The 19,761-nt window shown below is 40.2% G+C and overlaps 1 protein-coding gene across 1 annotated transcript in view; it reads left to right on the top strand.

Annotated features, from left to right (window-relative positions):
- wdr11 (WD repeat domain 11) overlaps positions 1 to 19,761 on the top strand; it is a 117,387-nt gene that overhangs the window by 75,582 nt on the left and 22,044 nt on the right. Inside the window, exons 17-23 of the mRNA XM_080205739.1 lie at positions 234 to 340; positions 659 to 773; positions 1,040 to 1,211; positions 10,787 to 10,895; positions 11,201 to 11,263; positions 11,722 to 11,787; positions 17,505 to 17,670. Coding sequence (XP_080061865.1) covers positions 234 to 340; positions 659 to 773; positions 1,040 to 1,211; positions 10,787 to 10,895; positions 11,201 to 11,263; positions 11,722 to 11,787; positions 17,505 to 17,670 — 798 coding nt within the window. The remainder of the gene's footprint in view (positions 1 to 233; positions 341 to 658; positions 774 to 1,039; positions 1,212 to 10,786; positions 10,896 to 11,200; positions 11,264 to 11,721; positions 11,788 to 17,504; positions 17,671 to 19,761) is intronic.

Genomic DNA, 19,761 nt, shown 5'->3' with positions numbered 1-19,761 from the left:
TGACGATGTACGCTTCAATAAAACTGTCTTTTAAGCTAAAATTGCATAAGTGATGTGATATGGTGTATGAAGCCTGAGTTCCACGGGAATTATTCAGGGTTCGATAAACTATCATTGATCTTTACAGTATGTATGTATAATACGTGCTACAATATGGGTTGCTGCTGTACTAGATTGTTGTTTTTCAATTTAAGTATTTAATGTGCTGAAATAGCTCTCATAACTAATTGCAGGGGAGCATGGGAACCATTACATGCCTTGCATGGAAAGCAGACTTCCTGATACTAGGAGACATTGATGGGAATGTGAACTTCTGGGATTTAAAAGCTAGACTTTCAAGGTAAAAGACATTACAAGTTCAGGAATGTTGTATTTAAAATGTTTGACTATCCTAAGGCAGTATGATGTTTTGGCATTTAGGTCACTAATATTTGAGGTCCTGTAACGTGATGATATGGGTTCATTTCGGAAGTTTGTGGCGAGGTTGAGGCAGGTTGAGTTCCACACCACTTGGTTATCAGTCTCAGCTACATTATAGTATGGCAGTGTGTTGAGTTTTTAATTGTTGAAAAAAGCAGATGCCAAGGCTGATCACTTAAATTCTTCCTCTGCGTTACAATTTGACGGGATTCTGTTTGTTGCTGTATTTGTTTAATAGAGGAATACCTACTCATCGTGGCTGGGTAAAGAAGATCCGCTTTGCTCCTGGAAAGGGAAATCTGAAGCTGCTGATGATGTTTAACGATGGGGCCGAAGTCTGGGATACCTTGGAGGTAGCAAATATATTAGTTTAATCTTTTCCTGTTCCTCTTTCCTGTGCAAGTGTTTCTTGCAATTTAAACTTGCATTGATCAAATTAAGTTCTAACTCAAAATGCTTCATGTGCTGTTAGTAAATTATATTAAACTTTTAAAAATTCTTTTCCTTTTGATCAAATGCATACTATGGGATAAACTATTGAAAAAGATTTAACTCCATTGAATGCTTTAACTGCATTTTAAAAAATTATAATTAATCAGTTTAAAATATTCTCTTTTAGGTTCAGATGGTAAGCAGCTTAAGGACAGGCCGGAATGTTAACTACAAGATTCTTGACATAGATTGGTGCAGTTCTGATAAAGTGGTTCTGGCTTCAGATGATGGCTGTATCCGGGTCCTGGAAATTGCAATGAAATCGGCAAGTTACAGAATAGATGAGCAGGACTTAACAGGTGCGAATACACATCTTAAGTGCGAAAGCATGGCATGACTGAATATGTATACTGTTTAACTGTTAAAAGATTGGACCAAGTGCTGCTGAGATCAATTTATCTTTCAAAAGAATTAAATTACATTTGATATATATTTATATATTATGTGACAGTTTGTTCCAAAGTTTGTGTTGGAGGTAGTGGAAATCTCACTCTAAATGGAAATAGAATATGTAGAAAAATATAATTTATTGTGATAAATTTCTTTCTTAGGTTCTGAAGATTATTGCTATCCATCTCCTTTCTCATCTTTTTCATCTCTCAATCAATCCGGCTTCCTTCCCATCTGGAATGCTAAGACCAAGTCATGAGCAGCATTCATTGTTCTTCAGAGTTTATCTTCCTTTATCCTTCTCTGTACATCCGCAGTTTTCAGCACAGAAAATAAGGAGCATGATCTCCTTTCATCTGGACCCTCCGCCCCCTATATCTATTTCTAAATGTTGCTCCTCAGTGATAATAGGTGTGAAATCAGCTTCCATATGTGTGCCAACAACACTCATCTTTTGCACCACTCCTGATTCCATAAACTCTTGCTGTGCTGTTCAATATTAAGTTGTGGATGAGCTAGAACTTTTTAACAGTTTAATGTTGATGAGACAAAAGCTGCCCTGCTTGGTTTCGATCATAATCTCTGCAATTTGGCATCTGTTCCCTCCTGTCACCTGTTGCATTCAAATGCAACCTGAGCAAGGCTTCAAACCTACATCCAACCCACCATATGTCTCATTTATACCTCTGCTCTCCTCAGTCTTACTGCTGTGGAAACTACCTTTCCCATGTTTGACTTAACTTTTCCAAAACAGCATTCACATGTAACATTGAGGAACCCAGATTTATAGTTATACCATGTAGATGTTTTGCTGTGGAATGAGCAGTTATTTTCTTGAATGAGATCTCTGGAAGAACTGACAGGCTTAACATTTCGGTAGCATACTCAGCCCATTGCCTGGACAAATAATTTGACCTTCCTGTTCCAGTTATGTATAGTGGAGGATGGGAATATGGCAGGATCTTACTGTTGATTGGTCAGGCAGTTATGTTTGTTAAAAGTCAGTTCATGTTTCCACTCTTGCTGCTGATGGGTCAGTACATATTAATATTCTTGATACTAATTGATCGCCAGTGTAGAATGGATGGCAGTTTCTTCAGTAAAGATAGCTTGGCATCACTGATAGTAATGCCATTTTGTCATGAAATTTAATGCAATGATGGTAGATCTCCAGAGTCTGCCTAACGGAGTTGGACTTTTGAATGATCATTAAGTTGTGCATGTTCAACAATAGCTGATATGCCCCATTCACTGTGTTTGAAGTAGGTTTGATGTTCTTTGAATCTGGTATGTAGCCTGCACTCTGTTTTCCCAATGTACGTGAGTCTGCAAGTGCTGTAAATTCCTGGGTCAGTTGCCTTGAGTATGCAATTTGTGAGATATGGAACCAATATATGTAATCCTTATAGAGTGAGTAACTAGTGTGTGTTAATCTTGTGTGAAGGGAATCCATTGAGTTGAAGTGTAGACTCAATATGGCGAAGTTCTTGTTGTAGATTGGAGAATGTTCTTCTAATGAGAGTTTTGGAAACTGATTGGAGGGTAACGGGATGATGAAAATATTGGAGTTCAGTTATATCCCAGTATGAGTAGGCTTGCTGTAAATCTGGTATAACAGTGTGCCGTTATGAATCTCACAGATGAGAACATAGAAAAATGGTATGGAAAATTGTTGTTCTGGCTCCATGGTAAAATTAATATTGAAATGTTACTTGTTAAGATGTTGGGGGAACATATGAAGTTCTCTGAAAGTGTCCTTGACATATCGAAGCCAAAGAGTTTAGCTTTAAGACCAATTGATTGAAGTGCTGCTTCTTTGAACTCTTCCATAGAGATGTTAATGACAATTGATAACAGTTGTTTGTTTGAAATAAGAAATTGGAATTATGTTGCGTTTAGGCACATTGATCAGAGATATTGTGGTTCTGTTGGATAAGGAGAATTCTTCTTCCAAAAGTTGTTTGGTGATGAGACTAGCTCCTGGGATGGGCACATTTGTATACTGTAACTCAACGTCTACACTGACCATTGTGTCTGATGAGTTGATTATAGTTTGCTGTATTCTCTGAATGAAATGTTCCTCTATTCCTATCCTCCACTATATATAAATACCTGTTCCAGTTATTTGTCCAGACCACTGGCAGAGTACATGGCCTGAAATGTAGAAGCTAGTGGTTCTCCCAAGGGATTCTTACAGTATGGCTTTTTCTGAAAAAATTCTACAACCTTAAGTTTGTCTTTTTCAATGTCCAGGGTGAGGTATCTAAATGGATACAAAATTGGCTTCTTGACAGAAGCCAGGGAGGGTGGTTGTAGAGGATTGTTTTTCAGACTGGAGGCCTGTGACCAGTGGTGTGCCTCAGGGATCGGTGCTGGGTCTACTGTTATTTGTCATTTATATTAATGATTTGGATGAGAACATAGGAGGCAAGGTTAGTAAGTTTGCAGATGACATCAAGATTGGTGGCATTGTGGACAGTGAAGAAAGTTATCTCTGATTGCAACAGAATCTTGATCAATTGGGCCAGTGGGCTGACAAATGGCAGATGGAGTTTCATTTAGACAAATGCAAGGTGATGCATTTCGGTAGATTGAACCGAAGCAGAACTTACTCAGTTAATGGTAGGGCACTGGGGAGAGTTACAGAACAAAGAGGTCTGGAGGTACGTGTTCCTATCTCCTTGAAAGTGGAATCACAAGTGGACAGAGTGGAGAAGAAGGCATTTGGCATGCTTGGTTCCATTGGTCAGAACATTGAATATAGGAGTTGGGACGTCTTATTGAAGTTGTACAAGACATTGGTAAGGCTAAACTTGGAATACTGTGAACAGTTCTGGTCACCCTATTATAGAAAGGATATTATTAAACTAGAAAGAGTGCAGAAAAGATTTACTAGGATGCTACCAGGACTTGATAGTTTGATTTATAAGGAGAGGCTGGATTGACTGGGACTCTTTTCCTCTGGAGCATAGTAGGCTGAGGAGTAATCTTAGAGGTCTACAAAATAATGAGGGGCATAGATCGGCTAGACAGTCACTATCTTTTCCCAAAAGTAGGGGAGTCTAAAACTAGAGGGCATAGGTTTAAGCTGAGAGGGGAGAGATACAGAAGTGTCCAGAGGACCAGTTTTTTCACACACAGGGTGGTGAGTATGTGGAACAAGCTGCCAGAGTAGCAGTAGAGGCAGCTACAATTTTGTCTTTTAAAAAGCATTTAGATAGTTACCTGGACAAGATGGGTATAGAGGGATATGGACCCAATGCGGGCAATTAGGATTAGTTTAGGGGTTTAAAAAAAGGGGTGACATGGACAAGTGGGGCCAAAAGGCCTGTTTCTGTGCTGTAAACCGCTATGACTACCGCTCTCATCAGTTTTTCAAGAAAACGTCTTTATAATCTTTACCAATGCTTTTTTATTTAGTTAACTCTAGTTAGCTCCTGTTTTCTATGATAATGCAACTATAAAGCCAGTCTCCTAACTAGTCACCGGGGTGAATCAGGTTTGAATGTGAATCCTTATCCTTTGGCAATTGCAGTGTATTTTCTATATTTGCAAAACGCAGTGTGCTCCAGATGAATGCTCCCATGAAATTCCATTTGAACAAATTGAAATCATGGCTGGAGCGTTAATCTCTTATAGTTCCTAACATCCAAGACACAATTACCATAATGTATCACCATTGGTGAATTACATTTTTACACTTTCATTTCAGTGTGCAAGAACCCCAAAAAAAGACTCATTCCGAATCATTACCAAAATTGCTGTTTGGTTAGCTGAATGAATAATGAGTGCATATGTAATGGGATGAGCTTAAATAATAGGATGAGATTGAAACTATCAGGACCGCTCCTCACCATTATGATCAGAATGTTGAAAGGATTTCTCCCTCATTGTAGTGACAGCACAATTGGGAACTAGAGCAGAGTGAGAGGCCTGGATAACTTTCAGCTAATTAATACAAAGTCTTGCATTGTTGTTCCCAAAGACTTCCTTATCAGCTAAGAAACTTATATTAACACCCAGCTGTGTCTTTTAAATGTCTCCAGCGTCAGAGCTCTCCTGCTCCTATGTTTGCTTCTGATGGTGATGCTTCTGTTCCTGTATCTGGATGAACTTAATTTCCATTCTCCTTCCCCTCTTCTGCTCAACCTGAGCATCGTATCCTCCGCTATGAGTAGATTGTGGCTGGATGCTCCATTCATGTTGACTATACTGTTAATTAGTTGCTTCAGGTCTCAGATTGAGCTCTTGTCCTATTACTTTGATTTCCTGAACTGAGAGTTGAAGTTTATAGTTCAAATGCCTCTCTTTAAAGTTGTGTTTTTTGTCTAATAAATTAATAAAGTCACATTTCTTCAAAAAAAAATGAATAAATCATTGAATAATATGTTACAGAAATTGGGATAAAATTGGTCTTCTTGAAGGTCAGAGTGGTCGGCTTTGTATGGAACCAAAAGCAATGGGGGAGATAGTAAATGGGCTTTTTGCATCTGTATTTACTAAGGAAACTGGCATGGAGTCTACGGAAATAAGGCAAACAAGTAGGGAAGTCATGGAACCTATACAGATTAAGTGGGAGGAGGTGCTTACTGTCTTGAGACAAATCAGAGTAGATAAATCCACAGGACCGGACAAGGTATTCCCGCAGACCTTGAAGGAGACTACTGTTGAAATAGCAGGGGCCCTGGCAGATATATTTAAAATGTCAGTATCCACGGGTGAGGTGCCGGATGACTGGAGGATAGCTCATGTTGCTCTGTTGCTTAGAAAAGGCTCAAAAAGTAATTTGGGAAATTATAGAATGGTAAGTTTGACGTCAGCAGTAGGTAAATTATTGGAAGGAGTACTAAGAGATTGGATCTACAAATACTTGGATGGACAGGGAGTGTCAACATGGCTTTGTGTGTGGTAGGTCATGTTTAACCAATCTATTAGAGTTTACAAGGAAAGTGGATGAAGGGAAGGCAGTGGATGTTGTCTGTGTGGACTTCAGTAAGGCCTTTGACAAGGTCCTGCATGGGAGGTTAGTTAGGAACGTTCAGTCGCTAGGTATACATGGAGAAGTAGTAAATTGGATTAGACATTGGCTCAATGGAAGAAGCCAGCAAGTGGTAGTGGAGGATTGCTTCTCTGAGTGGAGGCCTGTGACTGCTGGTGTGCCACAGGGATCAGTGCTGGGTCCATTGTTGTTTGTCATCTATATCAATGATCTGGATGATAATGTGATAAATTGAATCAGCAAATTTGCTGATGATACAAAGATTGGAGGAGTAGTGGACAGTGAAGAAGGTTTTCAAACTTGCAGAGGGATTTGGACCAGCTAGAAAAATGGCTTGAAAAATGGCAGATGGAGTTTAATGGAGACAAGTGTGAAGTATTGCACTTTGGAAGGACAAACCAAGGTAGAACATACTAGATAAATGGTAGGACACTGAAGAGTGTAGTAGAACAGAGAGATCTGGGAATAAAGATACATAATTCCCTAAAAGTGGCATCACAGCTAGATAGGGTCGTAAAGAGTGCTTTTGGAACATTGGTCTTTATAAATCAAAGTATTGAGTATAAGAGTTGGAATGTTATGGTGAGGTTGTATAAGACATTGGTGAGGCCGAATTTAGAGTATTGCGTTCAGTTTTGTCACCTAATTACAGGAAGGATATTAATAAGGTTGAAAGAGTGCAAAGAAGGTTTACAACGGGGTTGTAAATTTGTCAGAGAAACTGAGTTAGAGAAAGGTTGAATAGGTTAGGACTTTATTCCCTGGAGCTTAGAAGAATGAAGGAAGATTTGATAGAGGTGTATAAAATTATGATGGATATAGATAGAGTGAATACAAGCAGGCTTTTTCCATTGAGGCTATGGGAGAAAAAAACTAGAGGACATGGGTTAAGGGTGAAGGGGGAAAAGTTTAAATGGAATATTAAGGGGGGCTTCTTCACACAGAGAGTGGTGGGAGCGTGGATGAGCTGCCAGATGAAGTGGTAAACACAGGCTCGCTTTTAACATTTAAGAAAAACTTGGACAGGTACACGGATGAGAAGGGTGTGGAGGGATATGGTCTAGGTGTAGGTCAGTGGGACTAGGCAGAAAAATGGTTCGGCACAACCAAGAAGGGCCAAAAGGCCTGTCTCTGTGCCATAGTGTTCTATGGTTCTAAAGTGCTGAAGAATCGACATTCTCTTGCACAGAATTTAGTTGCACTGGCAGCAGAAATTAGTCTTAAGGTGGGGCATTGTGATGGTGTATTTATAAAGGTACACTTTCCTCTAAGATAATAGGTACTGAGAAGAAACACTGAACTCAAGTGATTTTAGGTGCTGACTATCAAAATACTTCAGCTCGATCAAACTGACTGACTAATTTTATAAGGACGGGCAAGAGATAAGAGGCCTTGCCAGTTGCATTTGCATTCTATGGATGAATAAATTAAATATTTGCTTTCATGTACTGACAAATGTGGTTTTTAGTTAACAGTAATGGAAAAATACAAAATCATAACTTATTATAGATTTAAGGTGATTGGTGGAAGGATTAGAGAAGACATGAGGAAAAATTTCACTCAGACGATGGTGGTGTCTGAATAGACTGCTCAACTTGGTGGTTCAGGCTGAAAGACTCAATCCACTTAAAAGATTCTGGATCAGCACCTTAAAGCGTTATAACCTGCAAAGCCATGGACCAGGTGCTGGAACATGGGATTAAAATGGACAGCTAATGCCTTCTTTTGCTCTTTTTGCAGAGATGTTGGGCTAAGTGGCCTCTTTCTGTGCAGTAACTTTTCTATGGTTCTATTTCTTCATGTTCTTTGACTAAACTACAAAATTGTCATCCATTATGATTTAAGTGCTGAAAGGCTGTTGTAATTATGTTATTTATGTTCATGAATAATGCATAGCTGGCCATAATTATTGCAGAGTCAAATAGCAATAAGCAGTTTGAAGGATGTTAATTCTCATCATACGATGTTATTCATTTTCCTGATATGCAGTCTGAACTCCACCTGGTGATAGAACTCTACCACTACAACAAAACATCTACCATTATCTTTTAATTCATTCCTTTCAGGCTTTGGTCAGAGGCAGTTAGTTACACTCAAAGGAAATACTAGGTTTATGCTGTAGATTTTATTTAACTTTTAAGTGCACTAGAGTTTTTCCCTGAGTCTCTGCTGTATTTGAGTGATGTTTTTGTACTTGCAAGGTACTTGTGTAATGAGTGACTTTTAAAGTTCCTCATGAAGATGCATTTTTTTTAAGCCACTAGAAATTGTATGATTTTAAAAGGGAACATCCTTGTTCTATATGTAAACCTTTTCAGTATTTGTAATCTTTGTTTATCATGGCTGTTAATCCCTTTGATTTTTCTTGCACTTTATGCTGTGATCAGATCTATGATTGTATATGTTTTACAATCTTTCCTCACTAAACTCAGCTGTCTGTTTTTCTGACCTAGACCTGACACCTTTTTTCCCCAATCGTAGCTCAAGAGTGTCCATATCTTTCCGTTAGTATTTATTGAATTGTACTTGATAATTTTTTTTCTTCTCATATATTTTATATTCCAAAATCATTCTGTTTTAAAGTTTCCTCTAACTTGCTTGCCTGCCTTATCCCTTTCTTTGTTCAGAGATGTCATTGCCTCGACTGGTTAAACAGCCAATTTCTGTGCCTTCTGAATTTTCTTCCTCATTTTCCACAATTACTTGCTGCTCTTCCAACCAGGACTCAATTCCTATTGTTCATCTAACTTGACATAACTCCCAACAAAATTTTCACGGATAGTTCTTACGTGGATAATTGCTTGGCAACTAATTAAAATCATGTTGCAATGAAAGTCTTGAATGGACCTATCTTGCACTAAGTTGATCTTTTTCTACACCCTAGCTATGACTGTAACACGACATTCTCCACCCTCTCCTTTCCTTCTCTATGAACATAAGAACATAAGAAATAGGAGCAGGAGTAGGCCATCTGGCCCTTCGAGCCTGCCCCGCCATTCAATAAGATCATGGCTGATCTGTCGTGGCTCAGTTCCACTTTCCCGCCCTCTCCCCATAACCCTTAATCCCCTCTCTTATCAAAAACCCATCAACCCGCTTCTTAAAAATATTTAGCGAGGCAGCCTCCACCACTTCAACGGGCAGAGAATTCCAGATATTCACCACCCTTTGAGTGAAGAAGTTCCTCCTCAACTCCGTTCTAAACCGCCCCCCCCTTTATCTTGAGGCTGTGCCCCCTAGTCCTACTGTCTTTTTTGAGCGGGAAGAGTCTCTCCACCTCTATCCTATCCATCCCATTCATCATCTTATACGTCTCAATGAGATCTCCCCTCTTTCTTCTAAACTCTAACGAGTACAAGCCTAGTTTATTCAGCCTCTCCTCATAGCTCAACCCCCTCAACTCCGGTATCAGCCTAGTAAACCTCCTCTGCACTCCCTCTAAGGCCAAAATATCCTTGCGCAGGTGCGGCACCCAAAACTGCACACAGTACTCCAGCTGCGGCCTCACCAATGCCCTATACAGCTGCAGCAAGACCTCCCTACTTTTATATTCAATCCCCCTCGCTATGAAGGCCAGCATCCCATTCGCCTTCCTGACCACCTGCTGCACCTGCAAGCTGGGTTTTTGCGACTCATGCACAAGGACCCCGAGGTCCCTCTGCACCGTCGCCTGCTGCAGTTTTTCGCCACGTAAGTAATAGTCCTTCCTACCATTCTTCCTACCAAAGTGGACCACCTCACACTTGCCAACATTAAATTCCATTTGCCATTTCCTGGCCCATTCGCCCAGCCTATCTAGATCCTTCTGCAGACTCTCCACACCCTCCGCACAATTTGCCTTTCCCCCAATCTTGGTGTCATCAGCAAATTTCGACACCCTACACTCGGTTCCCTCCTCCAGATCATCTATATAAATGGTAAATAGCTGAGGCCCCAGCACCGACCCCTGGGGCACCCCACTAGTCACCAACCGCCAATCCGAATAGCACCCATTGACCCCCACTCTCTGCCTCCTATTTGACAACCAATCCTCTATCCACGCTAACACCCTACCCCCAACTCCATGTCCTCTGACCTTCTGCAGTAACCTCTTGTGAGGTACCTTATCAAACGCCTTCTGAAAATCCAGAAAGACCACATCCACCGGCTCTCCTCTATCCACCGCCCTAGACACATCCTCATAGAACTCCAGTAAATTTGTCAGACACGACTTCCCTTTAATGAAACCGTGTTGCGTCTGCCCTATCAAGCAATTCCCTTCAAGATGCCTCGCAATTCCCTCCTTAATGACGGATTCTAACATTTTGCTTTCTAACATTCTAACATTTTGAACAGTATGCTTTGTCTGTGTAGCATGCAAGAAACCATACTTTTTACTGTATGCTAATACATGTGACAAATCAAATCAAAAATATGAATGTGGTGATTTAGGGAGGATGAATAGATTATTTGTAATTTTACCTTATTTGTCATTTTCTTTTGTAGATCTTCTTTGGTGTCCGTATCTCCTACTTCCCAGATCTTGTCTTGTGTTGAAAGCTTTCCTGTTGCACCAACCATGGAAAGAACAATATTCGTTGGATATTATGCAAATGTATGTACCTGTAACAATCCTAACCTTTTCATTTCAAAATTGGTCAGACAATTTAACAAATATTTAAAGGGAAGTCAATATGTTGCCTGACTGTATAGTGCTATTAAGCTTCTTAATAATTTAAAAGAAGTATGCTTACGTAACATATGTATATTAAGGTATTATTAAAGCCATTAAGAGTTGATAATTTCTCTGTTCCTTAGTTTTCTATCATTTTGAAGTTTGTATTGTTTATTGTTAAAGCGACAGCAATGTATATTGAATGGTGGACTACCCCTCACTATCTTACCTGCTGTTTCCTGCAGTCAGTATTCAGAAAATGAAGATGTAAAATTGCTTATGCTGGAGCAATTGAACTCTATATCAAAGTAAGTAGGATTTTTATTTTAAAAAAGGTTTTCTACTACATAATTGAAATGCGTAACTTGTTTTATTTAAAATGTGAACCTAACAGTGTATATATTGACACCTCAGAAATCCCATCCTTTTGTATTTTGCTAATTTGATTATGGGATGTGGGCATCATTGGCATGACCAATGTTTATTGCCCAACCCTAATTGCCTTGAGAACGTGATGGGAGCCATGTTCTTGAACCTCTGTAGTCCATGTGGTGCAGATACTCCCATGGTGCTATTATTTAGGTAGTTGCAAGATTTAAACCTTGCAGCAATGAATGAATGGTGATCTGTTTCTATGGCAATATTTCATGTAACGTAGGTGACTTGGAAGGGACTAGTAGGTGATATCGCATGTGCTTGCTGTCCTTGTCTTTCTAGATGGTACGTATGTATATGTTAAGGTAAATACTGTCTATTTTCTTTACAGTGACATCCGATGTCTTCTTCTAGATCCAGAGTTCCAGCTGCTGCAGAGATGCTCTCTCGTAGCAAGGTAACTAGGACTACGTTAGACTACTTAAGATGCCTGCCACCTTCAATTCTGCCCTCCACTTTTAGCCATTTGCACCCTGCAAAACAGTAGTGTTCAAGGTCACCAGTGGCATCCTGTCTGATTGCGACTTGTTATTTCTTGTGCACTTTGATCTTGCATAGAATTGTATAGATGTTATAACATTGAACATATAACATCCAACTGGTTCATGCTAGTGTTTATGTTCTGCACAGTTTTGTGGTACATTCCCCCCCCCAAATAAGTGAAAATGCTTTCTCTTCATTTACCCTTTCATAAAAGACTTTTTATCATTTCACCCCTTAGATTTTTCTACAGCAAAGAGCTGTTCAATTTTCTTGATAAATACAATCTCAAACGATTTGGGGTCATCCATGTAAAGTTTTTTCACACCTTGTCCAGTGTTTCTATATCCTTTCTATAATTGAACTAGACTGTTCACAATACTCTTAAATTAGGTTCTTGTCAAGATTCTGTATGTGTTCTGTATATTCTGTATTTGGCAGGAATAATGGTAGGAAGGACTATTACTTACGGGGCGAAAAACTGCAGCAGGCGACGGTGCAGAGGGACCTCGAGGTCCTTGTGCATGAGTCGCAAAAACCCAGCCTGCAGGTGCAGCAGGTGGTCAGGAAGGCTAATGGGATGCTGGCCTTCATAGCAAGGGGGATTGAATATAAAAGTAGGGAGGTCTTGCTGCAGCTGTATAGGGCATTGGTGAGGCCGCAGCTGGAGTACTGTGTGCAGTTTTGGGCGCCGTACTTACGCAAGGATATTTTGGCCTTGGAGGGAGTGCAGAGGAGGTTTACTAGGCTGATACCAGAGTTGAGGGGGTTGAGCTATGAGGAGAGGCTGAATAAACTAGGCTTGTACTCGTTAGAGTTTAGAAGAATGAGGGGAGATCTCATTGAGACGTATAAGATGATGAATGGGATGGATAGGATAGAGGTGGAGAGGCTCTTCCCGCTCAGAAAGGACAGTAGGACTAGGGGGCACAGCCTCAAGATAAAGGGGGGACGGTTTAGAATGGAGTTGAGGAGGAACTTCTTCACTCAAAGGGTGGTGAATCTCTGGAATTCTCTGCCCGTTGAGGTGGTGGAGGCTGCCTCGCTAAATATTTTTAAGACGCGGGTTGATGGGTTTTTGATAAGCGAGGGGATTAAGGGTTATGGGGAGAGGGCGGGAATGTGGAACTGAGCCACGACAGATCAGCCATGATCTTATTGAATGGCGGGGCAGGCTCGAAGGGCTGGATGGCCTACTCCTGCTCCTATTTCTTTTGTTCTTATGTTAAATATATTATCTTTTCATTTTTATCCCCCTAGTTTTATGGCCTTATTCATTTTGTGCCCAGCTAGCAGTGATGAAATAATTATCCTTTTTTTTGCATGGTGTTGGTTGATCAAGAGAAATGCCCTCAATTTTTTAATGTGATGCAGTGGGAATCGCCCATCCCATTAGGGCCACTGGAACTTTGGTTTAACGTGTGGCCAAAAAGAACATCTATATCATTGCACCAGTCCTGCACTTTCAGCCTGGATTGAGTGCTCGACTCCTGTGTGGAGCTTGAAACTGCTGACTCTGCAATGAACTTCCAAAATGAGGCACAGAAGGAATATTATCCTCACAAGCGATATATTATCCTCATACTGCATGAGGACACAGTCTAATCACCTGGACAAGGATGTTGCTGCTCGAGAAGGGCCAAGATTTTGATTTTTCTGTCTGAAACTGGCTAGTAGGTGCTGAACCATTTGATATTGATTATGCTTTCCTTCCTCACTGCAAGATACACTGATCAGCCATATTCCAGGCAGTAAGGACATATTATTTCCCTTCTTACACATGCATTCACATGCCCCATCAGAGTATGATACACCCAACTAATGTCATCATCGTTCCCACTCACCCACACACATAACTTACACTGAAGAGCATGTAATACTTGCCCCCAATCCGTTATGATCCCATTTGGTGTTATGAATGGATGGCAGAATGGAACCCTAGCTCCAAAGACCATAACTTCTATTTTTTAGAAAATATGGAAGACTGCTAATTAGTTTTAACAACAGGAGATACACATTTATTAAACATGAGAAATTAGATAATGGTGTAATACTCCTTTGCTCACCCCTTATCATCACCAATGTGCACAGATTTTAAGGTTATTGTGGATTACAAAGTATATGTTAAGCTACAAAATGGCCTAGTAGCACCCTGTCCCTTTAAACACACAAGCTGGTCGTGATTAGACACAATCTGCTCTGAATCCAAGTGAATGTCTCTGAATTTCTCCTCAGAATCCCTCCAGATGATTCTTATATTGTGAGTCACCTGGAGTCACTGAATTCTGGCTTCCACATGAATGATTTTAAATTCTGCTTTCAAAATAAGACACACTTCAAAATATTTTAAACAATGCTTTCCCTCAGCGGTGTCCGTTAAAGATTCAATTATAGGTTTTGCACCTCCCCCCTTCAGGTTTCTTTTGTCTTCACAGTTGCTTTAACTATTGATCCCCAGTATTAAGATGGTACCAAACCTCTGATTTACCTCTGAAGTCTGCTTTCATATCTGGTTACTGCAGCTGTCTCTTTCCATCACATTACTTTGTCTGCCTTTCCCTAGAATTCTCCTGAACAATACCTGATTCAGCTTCTTTGTCTCTGTTCCCTTAACCTCAGTCTTCTTAAGACATTTTTTTCTGTTCAAATTCCTTGGTTGTCTGGACTTTACCTGATTCTGTGGGAAGCCTACCTTTTGCAGCCTCCTTCTCTTGTTCAGTTTTTCTTCTGACAGAGTTGAGAGACGTTAGTTCCCCGATGTCCCTATCTCCAACTGCAAACAAATTTAGCTTAAACTAAATTGAAAAAACCTTTCTACTTTAAAAGCTGCCTTGCCCCTGATTGCTAAGCAACCGTCTCATGCTTCTGCTAACTTGTTTATTTTACCATGCTGTAACTGCTCGAAGCACAATAGCAGCTCAGTTTGAATTGAAACCAAGACCCTCACACATACAAATACCTTGGTCTAGAGGAATCTAACTATAGTTTACCCTTCTTTATGCAGAAACACTAAATTAAAATTATGCCTTATTTCTAATACAATACAAATATAAATCTCTTAAAACTACCTTTGTTTTCCTGGCAACTCGCACAATCACACGCTATGCATCAATGCCCACAGACACACACTGACCTTTAATGCATACAAAACCATCCCCTCCACAATCCCCACTTCTACACCAAACATACTTAGTATGCCCCAGGGTAAAACACCATTCAACAAAATTCTGCTATGACTTCAATATCAGGACTTTCCTCCTTCAGTATCTTTGCCTTGTGACCTACCTTCTCCTGGGCCTTTTCCCTCTATTACTTACCCCTCTGTTGGTATTGGCTCAGGTTCCAACATCATTTCAGGTACTCTGAGGCCCTGACCTGATGCTACAAAAATTCCACAGATTCCTTGCACAGCGTAAATGGTCTGTCTGTATGAAATTTAATTAAGCAATTAAAAGTATATTTTTGTTTGTTGACTTAATGTGATATTTGTTGCTGGTGCTGAACAGCAATAATCAGTTCTGATGCTGGAAATACTCAGCAGGTCAATAGGGAGGGAGAAAGAGAGTTAATATTTCAGGTCAGCGGCCTTTCATCAGAACTGGTCATCAGTTCCACCTACCACATCTGCCAAATTAGCACCTGCAGTGTTTTGTTTGCTTCTACAAATCTGCTTTAGTGGGATCCTAAAAGCATAGTAAAACAACCTCTCCTTGCCCCTACCAAAGTTATTCTAGAAAGGTTACGATGCAAATGACCTATCATATTCATGCCAGCTCTCTACAACTCTTCTAGTTCCACTCCCCACCTTTTCCTGTAGCCTTACAAACATTCTCTCCTCTGATAATTATCCAATCCTCTTTTGAAGACGTCCATTGAATCTGCTTTTACTAGGCTCTCAGACAGTTCATTCCAGATCCTGTCCACTTGCTGCATAAAATACTTTTCCTCATATCACCATTGCTTCTTTGGCCAATCGCCTTAAATCAATGTCCTCTGGTTCTCCATCCTTCCATCAATGAAAACAGTTTCTTCCTCTGTGCTCTGTCTCAATTCCTTATGACTTTGGACACCTCTATCAAATTTCCTTTCAAGCTTCTCTTCTCCATTCATCCTCGTAACTGAAATTCCTCATCCCTGAAACTGTACTTGTGAATCTTTTCTGCACCCCCTTTAATGCCCTCACATCCCTCCCAAAGTGTGGTGGCCAGAACTAGACACAGTGCTCCAGTTGAGGCTGAACCAATGTTTTATATAGGTTGATCATAATTTCCTTTTTTTGTACTGTTTCTATTTATACAGCCCAGAATCCTGTATGCTTTATGAATTGCTTTTTTAAGCTACCCAGCCATGTTCGGTGATTTGTGCACCCCGTTACTGGCAGCAGTCAGGAGATTACCACTTTTGTTGTCCTGCTTGCTAGTTTTTTCCTAGCCCACTGAAATCAATCTGTGCAACATTGTACTTCTCTCTCTCTCAGTTTTTGGTATTCATATGGACCATAAATGCTGGCAGTTCATCCCTTCCCCTCAGTACTCTGCAGCCATTCAGTGACATCTTGACACACGCATAAGAGAGGCAACACATTGGAATGACATTTGAGGTTATGCAAACACTACCTATTCCCCTAACTATTGAATCCCCCTATCATTATGGCTTTAACAAACTTCCTCCTGTGTCCCTGTACATCAGAGCTAGTGTGCTCCACCACACTCCAGTGGAATGATCACTTTCACCAGTATATTTTGAAACCTTACAGAAGAAAATCAAAAATACAACATCTACATTGTAAAGAGGATGATAGTTAAAGTTATGAAATATTTGAAACTAATTCCCCTGTTAATTTCTACATTGAGAGTCATTCATGTTTGTTTATATGTGACTTATTGTGTTTCCCACAGATGATTGAATAGGGTTCTTGTACAGAGAAGGACCCCTTAATGATAAACTGATGCTCAGCATTGCCCTAAATTCTTCCTAACTTCTTGTTCCTTTCTGTGAGGTGACTGAATCACCTGCAAATCAAAGCACTGGTTACTGAGTACCAAGGAGTGTGGCATTTCCCATTCCAAGCGAAGCTGTAGTGTTACATTGTTACACTTAACACTAACATGCTGTTGCAAAGTGTTTACAGGCTGCAAAAGTGGAAAATGTCAGTGGCGCTGTTGCATTTACCACTGCACATGCATTGTCAGGCCAAGAAAAGTGTGGCTGGAAGTGAGGAAGGTAAACAGTTGACTTATCAGTAGGAGGGCCGGAAATGGAGAACAAATTGCTTTTTGAATGGTGAAATTGATGATGCACAGGAATAGTACAGTGTATTTTTGGTTAATAATTGCAAGACTCTTGAAACCTTCATGCAGACCCCTGATTGTGAATCTTTGCTCTGAGACATCTCTGTGTGTAATGATCATTAAACAAGTATCAGCTGCTATTAACACTGGATGAGCGGGAGAGGAAATAATGCTGTTCCCTTACAGTTGCCGCCTTTGAAGGATGACTTTTACCATGGGCAGAGATTTTTGTTGTTCTTGCGGAATCTACACTTAATAAATATACATATAGTGTCCCCTTAATATAACATCTTCAGTCCTGTCGATTCCTCCCAGTGAGTTCAACTGCTTTTTTCTCTTTTAGACTTTTTGGTGATGAGTCAGAACTGCAATTCTGGACTGTTGCAGCTCATTATTTGTACAGCTTCTCAAAAGGAAAAGAGCTGATTCCACCAAGTACAGTTCAAGAGAGCCAAGCAAGCCCACTTGATATTTGCTATGACATACTCTGTGAAAATTCCTACTTCCAGGTAATATGAATTACAGCTAACAAACAGTTTCATATGGGGATGTCTTTGCCCCCTCCTCTGCTGCATAAGTAATGTCAATGTCCCTGTTGTTGGTCATTTGCTTCATAGATTTTTCTTAAAATCTATGAAGCAAATTTCTCCCCCTTGGACATCTGACCAAATCGCCGCATTCTGTTTTTGACCAGTTTCAATAAGCACACCCCAATCTCTTAGAAAAGCTTATGAAGATAGAGAGAGTCTAAAAGGCAACAGTGACAGGGACCTCAGTTGATAGTGGCAGCAGGAGGTCAGCAAGAGACAGAAAGCACGAGCCTGCGAGACAACAGTGCTGGGGATTGATAACCTGGACCTGATTGAAGATAGTAGGAGAAGTGGCAGAGGATAAACAAAGGAGAGTGGAGGGGATCTAATCAGCAACATCATACCAGGACATTTAAAGAGAGAGGGGAGGAAACAGCATGGACATGATTGGTGTATTTCCAAAGAAACAAGCTGTGACAGAAGACAGCAGATAGGTGATTAGTTGGCTAGTATTAAATTTGTTCAAAGAAAGGGCAGTGGTTTGAAGAAGCAAAGGAAACTATAAAGTATTAAGTTTTAACAAAGTGGGTTAAACTAATTAATAACATTTGGGGTAAATATAACAGGGAGAGTTTAAACAAAATTGTTTTCTTATTTATTGCAATAAAGGCTAGTGTGCATTTGCTTCCCTAATTGCATTGCTGTAACTTACATACTGGCTTTTTGTGTGATTTGTAAGCGTATACCTCAACATCAACATTTACAAGTTTCACGCCTTTTAAAACTTTTTTGCTACTCTATTCTTAATCAAATTGAACAACCACGTACCCCCACATCATACTCCATCTGCCACCTTGCTGCCCACTTGCTTAACCTGTATGTATCGCTTTGCAGCTCTATGTGGTCCACTGCATAGCTTGCATTCCTACCTATAATTGTATCCTCAGCAAACATAGATATATTGCACTCTGTATCTTCACCCAAGTCATTAATATAGATTATAAATTATTGAGGCCCCAGCACTGATCCTTGTTGGACTCCACAGGCCATAGCCTGCCAGTTTGAAAATGCCCCATTTATGCCTACTCTGCTTCTAGATAAGCAATTCTTTATCATGCTTTTATATCACTACCAACTCTGTGAGCCTTTGTGTATTAATCTTTCATTTGTCACCTAATTGACTGCCTTTTGAAAATCCAAATATACTACATTTAATGGTTCTCCTTTATCTACTATTGTCATTACATTCTCTGAAAGCTCTAATAAATTTGGCCAGCAGGATTCTGCTTTCCTAAAACCATGTTGCCTTATTCTGATTATGCTATACTTTCATAAGTGCATAGTTAAGACGCTATTAGGGCACCTTTATCTGATGAATAATGCCAGGGTAATTGACCAACTGATCCTTTTTTCTCCCTTCCTGCTTACTTGAATAACAGTATTATGTTTGTTAACTTCCAATCTGCTGGGATTGTTTCAGAATCTAGGGAAATCTGGAAAATCATAGCCAAAGCACCCACAATCTCATAGAATCATACAGTACAGAAGGAGCCATTTGGCTCATTGAGTCTGCACCGACCACAATCCCAATGAAGGCCCAATCCCCATAACCCCATGCATTTACACTAGCTGGTTCCCCTGATACTAAGGGACAATTTAGCATGGCCAATCCACCTAACTCGCACATCTTTGGACTGTGGGAGGAAACTGGAGCACCCAGAGGAAACCCACGCAGACACGGGGATAATGTGCAAACTCCACACAGACAGTGACCCAAGCCAGGAATCGCACCCAGGTCCCTGGTGCTGTGAGGCAGCAGTGCTAACCATTGTGCCATCTGTACCAGAGCTACATCTCTGTAGCTGTTTCATTTTGAATCCAAGGATGTGGGCCATCAGCTCCTGGGGATTTGTTGGATTTTAGTCCTTTAAGCTTCTCCAGCACTTTTTCCTCTCCTGATATTAATTGCCTTAATTTCCTCATTTTTATTAATCTCTAGGTTACTCTTTATTTCTAGCATTTAATTTAAATCTTCTACTGTGAAGACGGACATCAAATATTTATTCAAAG

The sequence above is a fragment of the Carcharhinus amblyrhynchos genome, chromosome 17, assembly GCF_965287045.1.
Source record: "Carcharhinus amblyrhynchos chromosome 17, sCarAmb.v2.hapA, whole genome shotgun sequence".
NCBI classification, from domain to species: Eukaryota; Metazoa; Chordata; class Chondrichthyes; order Carcharhiniformes; family Carcharhinidae; genus Carcharhinus; species Carcharhinus amblyrhynchos.
Note: the sequence above shows the minus strand (reverse complement) of the source record. Positions and strands in the feature narration are given on the sequence as shown.